A 15,624-nucleotide genomic window follows, 5' to 3' on the forward strand; every position below is an offset into this window, starting at 1 on the left:
TATACAAAATAGGAGTCCTCACATGCTGAGAACTATCATGGTGTTTACCTTCTATCTACTAGCTGAAATAGCAAAAAAAATAAAAAATGATATACGGGAGAGAATAAAAATGTTGACAGCAAGCATTATCAAGTTTAAAAAATAAAATACAAATTATATAGGTTCCTGGCCTTATTTATTAAAAAAATTTTTTTTAAAATATCTGAATCTTATTTGTAATTGATTGTAAATGGCTAAAAAAATAAAGTAACAGTATACTGTTAAATACCCAAAAAATCCTTAACCAATATATTTTGCTTAACCCTTTCCCGTACCTTGACGTAACTGCACGTCCAGACGAGCAGTTACTTTCTGCACCATGAAGTGCAGTTACATCTTGTGTTTGACAGCTACACCGCAGAGGCGATTAACTGTGCAGGGTGTCTGCCCTGCTCTCCCTGCTGCCGATCAGTGGCCCATCGCTGCTGATTAAGTAAATTAACTTCTTAGATTCGGCGATCGATTGCGATCGCCACATTTAGGGGGTTTGTAGCACATCGGTAGCCCCCACAATGCGATTTCGGGGGCTGCCGATGATTGACAACCGGAGGCCAGACAATAGCTTCTACGTCTGCCATGTACGGAAGCCTATGTGGACCAGCCTCAAACTGACAGAATACATTACACTACCTAGGTAGTGTAATGTATTCTAGCAGCAATTAGTGCTGCAAGTCTTCAAGTCCCTTAGTGGGACAAAAAAAAAAAGTTTAAAAAAAGGTAATAAAAATGTTTTACAAAAATGTAAAAATAAAAGCTATAAGTTAAAAAAACAAAAAATGCTTTTTTTCCTATATGTCTTTTATTTTAGGAAAAAAATTAAAACGTTAAAAAAAAAAGTACACATATTTGGTATCACCGCGTTTGTAACGACACAAACTATGAAACTGTAATGTAATTTTTGCCACACGGTGAACACCGCAAAAAAAATTAAGCAAAAAACAATGCCAGAATCACTATTTTTTGGTCACCACCCCTCCCAAAATATAGAATAAAAAGTGATCAAAAAGTCGCATGTACCCATTCCGTAAAAAACAAGTCCTTACACAGCTTTTCTGACTGAAAAATAAAAAAGCTATGTCTTTCGGAGTATGGTGACACAAAAAATAAATTATTTTATAAAAAAGTGATTTTATTGCGGAAACGCTGCAAAACATAAAAAACACTATATAAATACGGTATCACCGTAATCGTATTGACACACAGAATAAAGTATAATTGTCATTTATAGCTCACGGTAAACAGTGGTAAAAAAAAACATGGTCAGAATTTATGTTTTTTGGTCACCTTGCTTGCCAAAAAAGAAAAAATAAAGTGATCAAAAAATCTAAGGTACCCCAAAATGGTACCAATGAAAACCACAGATTGTCCCGTAACAAATAAGCCCTCACACCGCTCCGGTAGAGAAAAAATTAAAAAGTTCTGGCTCTCAGAATATAGCGACAAATTGTGCAGAGCATTCCAAAAGCGTATAAGATCAGCCACCATTTATCAGTGCGACACTGGCCACATATCTATGAATTATTATTATTTACCCCATTATTACACAGCGTGTCCAAACAGCAGCTTACGTCCACATATATGGCATCGCCATACCCAGGAGAACCCGTTTAACCTTTTTTATGAGGTATTTGTCTTCAGTGGCACAAACTGGGCACAACATATTGTGCACTAAATTGGCATATCAGTGGAAAATTTTAATTTTCACTCAGCACCATACGCTGCGCATTAACCCCTTCGCGCACCACGACTTAATAGTATGTCGTGGTGCGGGGGATGATGTATGAAGCGGGCTCACACGCTGAGCCGCTGCCATACGCTGCGGGTGTCATGCTGCGATCGTGCTGTTACAGAAGCCTGTAAAAATGACAATATACTGCAATACATTAGTATTGCAGTGTATTGTACCAGCGATCTAATGATCGCTGGTTCAAGTCCCCTAGGGGAACTAATGAAATGTGTAAAAAAAAAGTAAATAAAGTTATTATTAGTGAAAAAAATGAAATTAATATTTAAAGTCCAAAAAAAAAAAAACTTTTCCCATTTTGTCTCTAAAGTAATGTCAAAAAATAAATAAAAATTGTAATCACTGCGTCCGTAAACCTCTGAACTATTACAATAAACCATTATTTAACTCGCACGGTGTACGCTGTAAAAAGTAAAGCATTTAAAACGCCAAAATCGCTGTTTTTTGGTCACCTTAGCTCTCAAAATGTTTTTAATAAAGAGTGATCAAAAAGTTGTATGTACCAAAAAATAGTACCAATAAAAGCTACAGCTTGTCCCGCAAAAAATAAGCCCTCACACCGCTCAATCGACCAAAAAATAAAAAAAAGTTATGCCTCTTTTTAAAGTTTTTACTTTGTAAAAGTGGTAAAATATAAAAATAAAAAAAACTATATAAATTTGGTATCACTGTAATCGTATTGAGTCGCAGAAAAAAGTTGTCCTTTTTACCTCAAGGTGAAAGCCGTAAAAACTAAACCCAAAAATGTAAGTAGTAAGAGTAATCACAGTTTTTTTCAAATTTCTGCCTGTAAAGAATTTTATTTTCAGTTCCCCAGTACATTAAATGGTACTTTCAATAGTGTCACTAGAAACTACAACTCCTCCCGCAAAAAAATTAACCCTTACACCACTCAATTGACGGAAAAAGAAAACATTTTATGGCACTTGGAAAGGGGGAGGGAAAAACAAAAATGAAAAAGCAAAAAATGGATCAGTCCTGAAAGGGTTAATTATTTTCTTATGAAAAACAATTTATTACCACGTGAGCTACTGCCGTATTTGGAACAAATTGCTTTACAAATGTTGGGTGCTTTTTCCTCCTTTATTCTTTGTGAAAATGAAAAAATGCAACATTTTTGTGGAAAAAATTTTGATATTCGTTTTCACGGTCTAATTCTAATAAATACTTCAAAAGACCTGTAGGGTCTAAATGCTTACTATACCCCTAGATAGATTCTTTAAGGGGTGTAGTTTCCCAAATGGGGTCACTTTGGGGGGGTTTCCACTGTTTAGGTCCCCCAGGGGCTTTGCAAATGCGACATAACACTCAAAAACCATTACAACAAAATCTGCGCTCCAAAATCCAAATGGCGCTCCTTACCTTCTGAGCCCTGGGGTGGGTCCAAACAGCAGTTTATTACCACATATGGGGTATTGCCGTAATCGTGAGAAATTGCTTTACAAATTTTGGGGTGCTTTTTATTCTTTATTCCTTGTAATAATTAAAAATTTCTATATTTTTTCAGAGAAAAAGTAATTTTAATTTTCACAGACTAACTCCAATAAATATAGCAAAATACCTGTGGGGTCAAGATGCTACTATACCCCTAGATAAATTCCTTGAGGGGTGTAGTTTCCAAAACGGAGTCACTTTTGAGGGGTTTCCACTGTTTTGGCACCACAAGTCCTCTTCAAACCTGACATGGTGCCTAAAATATATTCTAAAAAAAGGAGGCCCCAGAATCCACTAGGTGCTTCTTTGCTTCTGAGGCCTGTGTTTCAGTCCTTTAGCCCAATAGGGCCACATGTGGGGTATTTCTAAAAACTGCAGAATCTGGCCAATAAATATTGAGTTGCGTTTCTCTGGTAAAACTTTCCGTGTTACAGAACAAAATGTACTACAAATGAATTTCGGCAAAAAAAAATAATGAAATTTGTCAATTTCCCCTCTACTTTGCTTTAATTTCTGTGAAAGGCCTAAAGTGCAGCTTTTAAAATGGGGTGATTTATGGGGTCTATCTAATATATAAGGCCCTCAAAACCACTTCAGAACTGAACTGGTCCCTAAAAAATAGCCTTTTGACATTTTCTTACAAATGTGAGAAATTGCAGCTAAAGTTCTAAGCCTTGTAACGTCCTAGAAAAATAAAAGAATGTTCGAAAAACGATGCAAACATAAAGTAGACATATAGGAAATGTTAATTAGTAACTATTTTGTGTGGTATTACTATCTGTTTTACAAGCAGATACATTTAAATTAAAAAAAAATTCACATTTTTGCAAACTTTCTCCAAATTTTGTTGTTTTTTGTCGGACAAATTTTTCCACTAACATAAAGTACAATATGTCATGAGAAAATCTCAGAATCACTTGGATAGGTAAAAGCATTCCAAATGTATTACCACATAAAGTGACACGTCAGATTAGAAAAAATTGGCTTCGTCTTCAAGGCCAAAAGGGGTTAGGATCACCTATTTAACATCTCCCAAAAAAATAAAAAAATGTATGACCTGTACTTTACAGCGTGTATGACTCACATGTTTGCTCTGCTCATTTGTTTTTAGTGCAGATGGACGTTTTGAGGGATCTCTGATGACTAAAGCAATAATAAAATATGACGGGACAGTAATATGGACTCCACCAGCAAGTTATAAAAGCTCCTGCAATATGGATGTCACTTTTTTCCCATTTGATCGCCAGAACTGCTCAATGAAATTTGGGTCATGGACTTATGATGGGAACATGGTTGATCTTATTCTTTTAGATGCAAATGTAGATAGAAAGGACTTTTTTGATAATGGAGAGTGGGATATCCTGAATGCTACAGGTCTAAAAGGTATGAGGAATGACGGTATATACTCATACCCACACATCACATATTCTTTTGTTTTGAGGCGTTTGCCACTGTTCTATACGTTATTCCTTATAGTCCCTTGCTTAGGATTGTCTTTCCTAACTGTCCTTGTATTTTACCTTCCTTCTGATGAAGGAGAAAAGTTGTCCCTCTCCACTTCTGTCTTGGTGTCACTTACAGTTTTCCTTCTTGTTATTGAAGAGATTATTCCATCCTCCTCTAAGGTAATTCCCTTGATAGGAGAGTATCTCTTATTTATCATGATATTTGTAACATTGTCAATAATTGTAACTGTATTTGTTATTAATGTTCACCACCGAACCTCGGCAACGTACCATCCAATGGCTCCATGGGTAAAAGGACTTTTCTTGCAGAAGCTTCCAAGACTGTTATGTATGAAGGGACATGTTGATCGATTCTCCTTTTTGGATTCAGAAAATACTGCCCCTCCTGCCAAAACAAAAATATCTGGTAAAAGAAAACACATTCAAGCAAATGATGGAGAAAAAATTCTAATTGCTTTCCTGGAAAAGGCATCTGATTCTATTAAATATATTTCAACTCATGTTAAAAAGGAACATTTTATAAGACAGGTAAGTGTAAAGCATGGTGGACATTGCCTTATGTCAATAATCCATGCAGCCATGGTGAGAGTAACTTGGTCCTTAAGACCTTGTTCACATAGGGAAGATTTGCTGCAGATTTTGATTTTCCTGGAAAAGGCATCTGATTCTATTAAATATATTTCAACTCATGTTAAAAAGGAACATTTTATAAGACAGGTAAGTGTAAAGCATGGTGATCATTGCCTTATGTCAATAATCCATGCAGCCATGGTGAGATTAACTTGGTCCTTAAGACCTTGTTCACATAGGGAAGATTTGCTGCAGATTTTGCATGCATTTTTTTAAGCAAAAGCCAGAATTGGATCCAGGAGAGCAGACTTATGAGGCCTTCCGTTATAGGCTCCAGTCCTGGTTTTGGCTTAAAAAAAACAACACGCAAAATCTGATTTCTAAACAAAGCCTAAAAAGATTTTCTGGTTTTATGTAAATAAAGCTGAATCATTGTATTATGGAAAGTTATTTTTGAAGTGATCATATTTTCCAAAGTTCTCTGCTTGCTGTAAGTGAATACTCCATTCACTTACAGCAAGCAGATTCTATTCATCTAGAGACTGAAAACCTGACCTGTCCTGAAAACCTGTCCTTCTCATGTCCAGCTGACAAAGGCACATGTCTTTTTACAAAAAAGCTGATCAACTGTGTCATTTTGTCACGATCACTACAGGATTCCAGCCTCTGGATTTAAACGGTAATGTTTCTTTTCACTGACAGCAAACAGGGATCTTGAAACTTATGAGGAATTGAAACAATGAAACACAAAGTATATTAGAAAGCTGTATAACTTGTCACAGTACACTGACCAAGCTTTATTTAGATAAAATGATATGGTTCACATGTGGATCACTCTCGATTTGCTTGCACTATATTCCTTGACATTGAAAACCAAAAAGTCAGCAAACTCATTTTGTTCACAGCAGAATTCCAGATTTGTGTTTTAAAATCACTGTTAACAGGAATTCAAACTTTCAGAGTATAACAGGCACTCTTTTCTGCTAAAAAAAACCATCAAGTTTAGTCCATAGTCCAGAGAAAACACATAACAGTGAATACACATGACATTGTAAAGATGGTCAAAATGGTCGAGCTAGCGATACATGAAAAGATCAAGTGAAGGGCCAAGATACACGTTAAAAGCTTTTTTTTTTTTACGTGGATACCAAATAAATGTTTTGTTGCATAAGATTTTATGGATGAAATGTTATAGAAAATGTTTAATTAGGAGCTCTATGATGAGTCCAAATTTTTTCTCTATATGTACAATGCATTTGGAAAGTCTTCAGACCCTTTGAATTTCTTTGCATTTTGTTATTTTGTTTTCCCCCATCATTCTGCACTCAATACTCCATAATGACAAAGTGAAAACAGAATGTTCGTAATCTTTGCTAATTTATGGAAAAGGAAAAATGAAAATATTGCATTGACATAAGTATTCAGACCCTTTACTCAGTACTTAGTTGAAGCACCTTTGGCAGCGATAACCGCCGCCAGTCTTTTTGGGTATGATGCCACAAGGTTTGCACACCTGAATTTGGGGATTTTCTGCCATTCTTCTCGGCAGATCCTCTCACGCTCTGTCAGGTTGGATGGGGACCGTCGGTGGACAGCCAGTTTCAGGTCTCTCCAGAGATGATCGATTGGGTTCAAGTCAGGGCTCTGGCTGGGCCACTCAAGGACATTCACAGAGCTGTCCCTAAGCCACTCCTGTGTAGTCTTGGCTGTGTGCTTAGGGTCATTGTCTTGTTGGAAGGTGAACCTTCGGCCGAGTCTGAGGTCCAGAGCACTCTGGATCTGGACTTCATTAACAATATCTCTGTACTTTGCTCCATTTATCTTTCCCTCAACCCTGACCAGTCTCCCTGTCCCAGTTGCTGATAAACACCCCCACAGCATGATGCTGCCACCACCATGCTTTATTGTAGGGACTGTATTGGGCAGGTGATGATAAGTGCCTGGTTTCTTCCATACATGACGCTTAGAATTGTGGCCAAAAAGTTCAAGCTCTGTTTCATCAGACCACAGAATCTTTTGTGCACAGTCTGAGAGTCCTTGTAAACTCGAGACAGGCTTTCATGTGTCTTTTACGGAGGAGAGGCTTCTTTCTGGCAACTCTGCTATAAAGCTCAGATTGGTGGCGTGCTGCAGTGATGGTTGACCTTCTGAAAGTTTCTCCCATCTGCACACAGGATCTTTGGAGCTCCAGAGTGACCATTGGGTTCTTGGTCACCTCTTACCAAGGCCCTTCTCCCCGAATTAATTAGCTTTGTGGGGCGGCCAGCTCTAGAAGAGTCCTGGTGGTTCCAAACTTCTTCCATTTAAGAATTATGGAGGCCACTGTGCTCTTGGGAACTTTCAGTGCAGCAGACATTTTTTTTGTACCCTTCTCCTGATTTGTGCCCCCACACAATCCTGTCTCTGAGCTCTACAGGCAGTTCTTTCTCCTCATGGCTTGGTTTTTGCTCTGATATGCATTGTCAGTTGTGATATAGACAGGGGTGTGTCTTTCCAAATCATGTCCAATCAAATTAATTTACCACAGATGGACTCCAATCAAGGTGTAGAAACATTTCAAAGATGGTCTAGATAAATGGGAGATCCCCAGAGCTCAATTTCAAGTGTCATAGCAAAGGATCTGAATACTTATGTCCTCGCGAAATTAAAGTTTTTAGTTTTTAATACATTTGCAAAACTTCTAAAATTCTGATTTCACGTTGTCATTATGGGGTATTGAGTGCAGAATGATGGGGAAACCGTGAATTTTTATTTTTGAGCAGAAGGCCTCATCATAACAAAATATGAAAAAAGTGAAAGGGTCTGAAGACTTTCCGAATGCCCTGTAAGTACAAAACTTGACTTTATCACCTCTGGAATGATAGAAATGTTCTAGTACACGAAAAAATATGGAAGTTAAAATACGTCATGGGATATGCTAGAGCATTGTGTGTACATCCAGAAAGATAAGAATAGTGAGAGTTGGCACTTGGCACACCCACCTCAAAATTAATGAACCCAACAGCCAAATTATCTGTATAACAGTGCCCCCTTCTGGTGTTTATACTTTCTATCGTTCCATCTCTGACAAGTATAGGGCACATGATGTATGAACATGCTGTACAGAAAACAGGTAATTAGGATAAATGTGTAAAAAAGTAAACATGCAGGCATCGAATCTTTTTAGTAAAGTAGTTCGTAGTCTCCCACACTCTTCGTTCATCGGATGGTCATTGCCCTGATTACACAGGGCAATTATTGGGAACGAGCGTTGCTTTCATGTTTAGATTCCCTATGCAGCCATCATGCTTACACACCAGTTATAATGGGTTAAACTCTTTCCAGGGAAAACTATAATGAAGCTCTAATTGTATATAATCAGAGATCTCCTCATTAATTGACATTTCTTTTATTGCAGGTCGTCCAAGATTGGAAATTTGTGGCTCAGGTTCTGGATCGTATCTTTCTCTGGCTCTTCCTCACTGTTTCTATCTCTGGCTCTGTTTTAATTTTCACCCCTGCACTACGGATGTGGCTGAATAGCTACAACATCTAGTCCCGTCACAGCATACAATATACTTAAGACTATTCCAGGCAGAACACTGCTGACAACTATAGCCATGTCAGGTCATCGTCACTCTGTAGCACGCAATATCTAATGTGATATTTAGCCAGTCCTATCCTATTCCGATACCCACTGTAAAGTATATATGTCTCAGCGCAAAACACTATAAACTGGTACTCCATATGGCTGTACTTTGTTTTAGTTATTTTGTGGTCTTCAAGTGTTTTGTATCTGGACTACGGTCTCATATTTCATTGGTAGATTATAAATGTGCATAGATAGAAAGACATCTAGACGCTACATAACCTTGTATCAGGCACCGCCATGTTCCAACCAATGCCTTACAATAAGGTGCTGGAAACATTTGTTAAGAGATTCCGATCCATTACGCAGTTGCAACCGACAAACATTCACGATACAAATCTCCAGTTTCACGTGTGTTTTGTAATATGGCCCTGATGGAAGATGAATCAGTTGTGGCCATTAACCCTTTCATGACCAAGGATCATTGATGCCCCTGTGTCCAGGTCAAATTTTCCATTTCTGACGTGCACTTCTAAGGGTATGTTCACACGGCCAAATTTCAGACGTATACGAGGCGTATTATGCCTCGTTTTACGTCTGAAAATACGGCTCCAATACGTCGGCAAACATCTGCCCATTCATTTGAATGGGTTTGCCGACGTACTGTGCAGACGACCTGTTATTTACGCGTCGTCGTTTGACAGCTGTCAAACGACGACTCGTAAAAATACAGCCTCGTCAAAAGAAGTGCAGGACACTTCTTTCAGACGTTTTTGGAGCTGTTTTCTCATAGACTCCAATGAAAACAGCTCCAAAAACGGACGTAAAAAACGCCGTGAAAACGGCGCGAAAAACGCCGCGAAAAATGCGAGTTGGTAAAAAAACTTCTGAAAAGCAGGGTCTGTTTTCCCTTGAAAACAGCTCTGGATTTTCAGACGTTTTGGTTGACTACGTGTGAACATACCCTCAATAGGTAATATCTTTGCAACCGCTTGGAATATTCTAACTATTTTTAGAAGCCTCATGAGGTTTTCATTTTCTAGATTCGATTAATTAATTCCATGTTTTAAACTTTTATTATGAGCAGACAAATCACTAAAAATGTGGTTTAATATATTTATCGTGTGCGTGTGTTATGTACATCACATTGATTCTTTTATATATATATATATATATACACACACACATACACACAGTTGCAGCTCTTTAATAGTATGGGTAAGTTCAAAAGGCTTGTTTTTGGCCATTTTTCGGGCCGTAAACGACTGAAAAATCGGAAGCAGAGCACCTCCAAACATCTGCCCATTGATTTCAATGTGAAAAACCGTGTTCTGTCCAACGGGCCGTTTTTTTTTACGTGGCCGCTTTGAAAAACGGACTTGTAAAAAAAATGGACGCAAAAAAGAAGTGCACGTCACTTTATCCATTTTTGGAGCCGTTTTAAATAGACTCTATAGAAAAACAGCCGTGAAAATCACGAGTGGCTTAAAAAACGTCTGAAAATCAGGTGCGGTTTTCCCTTGAAAACATCTCCGTATTTTCAGACGTTTTTGGTTAAAGAGGCTCTGTCACCAGATTATAAGTGCCCTATCTCCTATATAATCTGATCGGTGCTGTAATGTAGATAACAGCAGTGGTTTTTATTTTGAAAAAACAACCATTTTTGAGCAAGTTATGAGTAATTTTAGATTTATGCTAATTCGTTTCTTAATTGACAACCGGGCGTGTTTTTACTTTTTACCAACTGGGCGTTGTACAGAGAAGTGTATGACGCTGATCAATCAGTGACCAATCAGCGTCATACACTTCTCATTGTTCCAGCCCAGTTTCTTTCACTGCACAAACATGCTGTGTTGGGTACTAGAATGGAGAGAAGTGTATGACGCTGATTGGTCACTGATTGGTCAGGGTCATACATTCCTCTGTACAACACCCAGTTGGTAAAAAGTAAAAACACGCCCAGTTGTCTATTAAGAAACTAATTAGCATAAATCTAAATTGTTCAGAACTTGCTCAAAAATGATCGTTTTTCTAAATAAAAACCGCTGTTGTAATCTACATTACAGCGCTAATAAGATTATGTAGGAGATAGGGCACTTATAATCTGGTGACAGAGCCTCTTTAAGCGTGTGAACATACCCTTAGCCGTCCTCACTCTCCAGGAGAGAGAAGAAGACTAAAGAGTTAAAACACAACTTTTACTACCTTATCTGCCCAGATAGCAGCACACTGGCTCCGTTAGCTCGGCTTCTGCCAGATGGAGGGGGGAGGTGGATAAGTACAGACTACATCATTGTTAGCAGATCTGCACTTGTAGCTTTAGTTTCATTTTAAAAAAAACACGTTTGTTTTATGAAACTAAGTCAAAGCGGTGTCGGCACTTGTATAGAGAGCCGACACATAGATTAGTGCAGAGCTGCTCACGCTGAAGCAGCTTCTGCACTCATTAAATCCCTTCCAGGCTGCCGCCGTCTATACACGTGCTAACTGCACGGGGCATCGGCAGTTAGAACGTATATAGCTGTATGGCAGTCGTGAAGGGGTTAATGGATACATGTAACTATACAACACAGGTCGGCTGTGGCATATAAACCATGCTTAAATGGTATTAAGGGGCCTACACCATTATACCACCGCCACCAGTCTGGAGTGGTACCAGGAGTGGGGAGAAGTTACTGCGCCAGTGAGCATATACTATATTTCTATCTATTAGAGCGGAAATAAGGCACAACTCTTAAAACAATAATATTGTAATCTTTATTATTTCCAAAATGTAATTATAGTGACGGATAAGCATATTTCAGTGAATATTACATGAAACCCTCATGGATATCTAAGTACAGGACACAGACGTATCATAACTATAATACACATTGTTTCAGGGAGAGAGTAGAATTTTTTTTCTCAGTTTACTAAAAGGGTTATCCCACTATAATATCTTAAATTTGTCTGTTAGGCCACAAAAAAATATATATTTTTATTGGAATCATTAAAAAAAAAAACAACACCCCCCCCCCCCCCCCCCAAAAAAAAAAGGCTTGTGTCTAGATATGGCTGGTACATCCTTGTTATGGCGCCCCCTGGTGTTCTTACGATTCCTTCTTAGAATGTTCACCTAGTGTGTCCAGTGCTGGTGGTCACACATGCTCAGGCTGAACCCTCTTGTACACGGGCCCTGGAGTGATTCGTGCTATAGTGCAGGTCGGTCAATAAGAATGGTCTCACTACAAGCGGCTTCTTCTCCTCACCGCCACTGAACACATAGGGTGGAGTTTTTGTAAAGGAAATGAAAAGAACACTAGGGGGCGCCATAACAAGTATGTAACTGCAATATCTACACACAGGACCATTTTTTTTAAAATAGGTTTTCCAATTGAAAAAGTTTTATGATTTCCATGATCTAATAGAGAAATGTAATATTAAAGTGTAGAAGTTTGTATTGGTGGGGGTCCGAGCACTGAGACCCCCACCAATCGCTAGAACAAAGCAGCTGAAGAGTTCATGTGAGCGCTCAGCTGCTTCGTTTCTGTTCGGCTTTTTCCGGAAAGCCGATGTATCGGAGTACGGGCTCATAGACTTTCTATTGAACAAAGCAGCGGTCGATCCATAAATAAGCCAACCCATACAGACATTCATAACGGATATAAACACATTATCTAATAAAGATATACTGATTTGTCAAATTAGATCATGGTAGAAAAATCCCTATAATAGGTCATGTAATTGATGCGTCTGCATAAACTCAATGCCTTAGTGTTTTATATCTAGGGCCTGAGGGATAAAACTAAAAGCCTATGGAATAAATAGATCTTGACTAAGACGACGACTTTGTATATAGCAAGCTATAGCCAGTAATATAAAAAGAAATCAATACATGCAAGCCATTAGAAATTGTAACGTGTGAACAGCTGCTGTGCTTCCAATCCATGGCTCTATTGCTGGTCACACACAAAACATGTACTGCCATTATTTTTCATGAAAGCCGAGAGCCATTCAGCACAGCCCTGAGAACGTCTCATCGTTTCTTTCAGCATAAAAGACGAAAGAATTTTGAATAGGAGGTTGTGCTGCGCAGATGTGGTAGAAGCGGAATTGCAAACACAGGACATAATGTACTTATACAGAGCACATACACCTGGAACTATATACAGGGGATCTATAGTCATGGACGGGGGGGGGGGGATATCAGACTCCTACATAATCTCTACAGTCATTGAGAATGCTGAAAGTGAAGTATTTTTGTGTGTGTATAGATATATATATATAGCGCCTTTTTCAAACAATGGTAGAATATTTGACATTTATACATGAATTGCAGCTTGCCATATGTAACACTAAGAGGAAGGAGGGAAACCCTAAACACCGTTTCATGATCCTGAAATTTATATATATATATATATATATATATATATATATATATATATATATGGATTTGGGGTGTGAAGGCTTGACTCTTGTAGCTAGACTATGACACCAACATCGCTTGACTGGTATTCAAAGCTGTTCTATATTTAAAATACATTATGTGTTTCATTGATCTTATACTATACAACAGCAATGACCATTCCTTCGGCCTCATTCAGATGGCTGTTATTCCGGGGCAATAAACCTGCGGTGGGGTCGGTACTTGCAGCTGTAATATGGATGCTAAAATCCGTCTGCATGAATGCTCAAAATGGCAGACACCATTTTACAGATCAGAAGAAGACAGAGAACAAGAATCACATGACCTTCAGTGGCAGCCAGGCGGGCTTTCCCATAATGCCTTGCAGGCAGCCCACCCTCTAGAACAGCCAATCATGAGTGGTATAGGTGTGTCACTGATGACTCAGTGGATGAGAGTCATATGTCATAGCCACTATAAACAGCCCAACCAGGAAATATTGCTGCAGATAGTGGATTAGTGTCATGGAGTGTGTTTCATCGTGGGGAGAAGAGATTTAGAGAATAGATAGATCTACAATAGTTTGATAGAGAGATATATTTTAGAGAGAGATAGCAGTCAGTCAGTGTGTTATGCAGCCAGAAGCAGCCATTGCTGCGAGTGAGTGCTGCTGCAGCTATACAATAATTACATTGATTTGTGAATCACCAACCATCATCCCGTTATTCCCAAATCTTCAATAATAATAGTTCAGAGAGACATCCACTACTTTTCAGGGCAATCGGGGCACTTTCTATTGGCAACAAATTTATTCGGTCCAAATCTAATCTATTGGCCAGTTCGATAAAATCGTATCAGATAAAAAAAACAAAAAAAAAGTTCTGAAAATTCACTCATCTCTCACAGGCGCGCAAGCTAAAAGATAGGAATGAAAATGTTAGCTATAGCTGCAACACAAAAAAACATTCACTTTTGACACATTGCTGAGCAGAAAAATGTCCACCATTTAGAAGTACATAAGAAATGGAAGTAGCGACTGCAGTTATATGGACTATATGGTCAGAACTGTAAAAATATATTGTACTTTAGGGCAACCTAGATTTTAGGTTTGATTGCATTTATACACTGGGATTGTGTGAGTGATTTGTTAAAAAGCAGAGAGTGTGTGTGTGTGTGTGTGTGTGTGTGTGTGTGTGTGTGTGTGTGTGTGTGTAGAAATATACACGTTTTTAAAAAAAGTGGCATTATTAATAAATACCTTAACAAATACCAAACCATAATGGCCAATGGCATCTCAACAGATCATCTCGGGACACAAGCGCGCAAAAAAAAAAAAAACGACAGAACCCACCTAATGCTGGAAGTCCTAATTCAATCCTTTCATCATGCTAAAATGTCATTGCACATGACTTATATAGCCCAAACTACCATTCAACTATATGAGGTCACATTGTTAAAACACAATGCTTTATTCAGCCAATTCATACAACAACGTTACAGTATAAACTGAATCACGTAAACCGCCAAGAAAATCAGGACACTGGTATTTAACCCCGGCACGCTGGCATTCAGAGGCACGGGCAGCAATAGCTCCTCATGAGATAATCATGTGATTCCGGTCGGTCTTCGGATTTTTCTAGTAAAAGATATAGAGATCGTACAGTAACTGTTGGATCAGATTAACCCCGCGAACCAGCAAGATCTGAAGGAGAAGACATACATCCGGATTCTTATGGTACACGCAAAGGAATATGTGTATTTAATGTGCATTTCCACCAAATGTAAAATGTATGCAAGTATAGGAACCATTAACCCCTTAATGACAGGCCCATTTTCATTTGAGTTTTTTCCTCCCCGCCTTCCTAGCTGTATGAGGGCTTGTTTTTTTGCGGGACCAATTGTAGCTTTTCATGGCACCATTTAATGTACCATAGAATGTACTGGGAAACAGAAAAAATATATTTTGTGAGGTAAAATGCTCAAAAAACAGGAAGTTCGCCATTGTTTTTTGGGTTTCGTTTTTACGATGTTTATCGTGCAGCAAAAACAACAGGTCACCTTTATTCTACGGGTTGATACGATTACGGCAATGCTAAGCTTAATTTAGTTTATGTTTTACCACTTTATAAATTGTTTTTTGTCACCGCATTCTGAGGGCCATAACTTTTTTTATTTTTTCAGTAAATTGAGTGGGAGGACGGCTTATTTTTTTGGAGGGTGAGCTGTAGTTTTTATTGGTACCAGTTAAGGGCACATGCAACTTTTTATTCATTTTTTTTACAGCATTCCCTGTGCGGCTTAAATAACGTTATATTGGAATAGTTCCGACTTTTACGGACGCAGCCATACCAATTCAGTAATTTTTTTTCTTTTCAACATCACTTTAGAGAGATAAAAAAACAAAACACCTTCACCCATA

General features: G+C 38.3%; 1 protein-coding gene across 1 annotated transcript in view; it reads left to right on the top strand.

Moving 5' to 3' along the window:
- Positions 1-8,980, top strand: part of CHRNB3 (cholinergic receptor nicotinic beta 3 subunit) — a 46,287-nt gene extending 37,307 nt beyond the window's left edge. Inside the window, exons 5-6 of the mRNA XM_075861807.1 lie at positions 4,329-5,211; positions 8,651-8,980. Of these exons, the coding sequence (XP_075717922.1) occupies positions 4,329-5,211; positions 8,651-8,788 (1,021 nt within the window). The 3' untranslated portion in view covers positions 8,789-8,980. The remainder of the gene's footprint in view (positions 1-4,328; positions 5,212-8,650) is intronic.
- The last annotated feature ends 6,644 nt before the right edge of the window (positions 8,981-15,624 follow it).

Source organism: Rhinoderma darwinii, chromosome 1 (genome assembly GCF_050947455.1).
Source record: "Rhinoderma darwinii isolate aRhiDar2 chromosome 1, aRhiDar2.hap1, whole genome shotgun sequence".
Taxonomy (NCBI): Eukaryota; Metazoa; Chordata; class Amphibia; order Anura; family Rhinodermatidae; genus Rhinoderma; species Rhinoderma darwinii.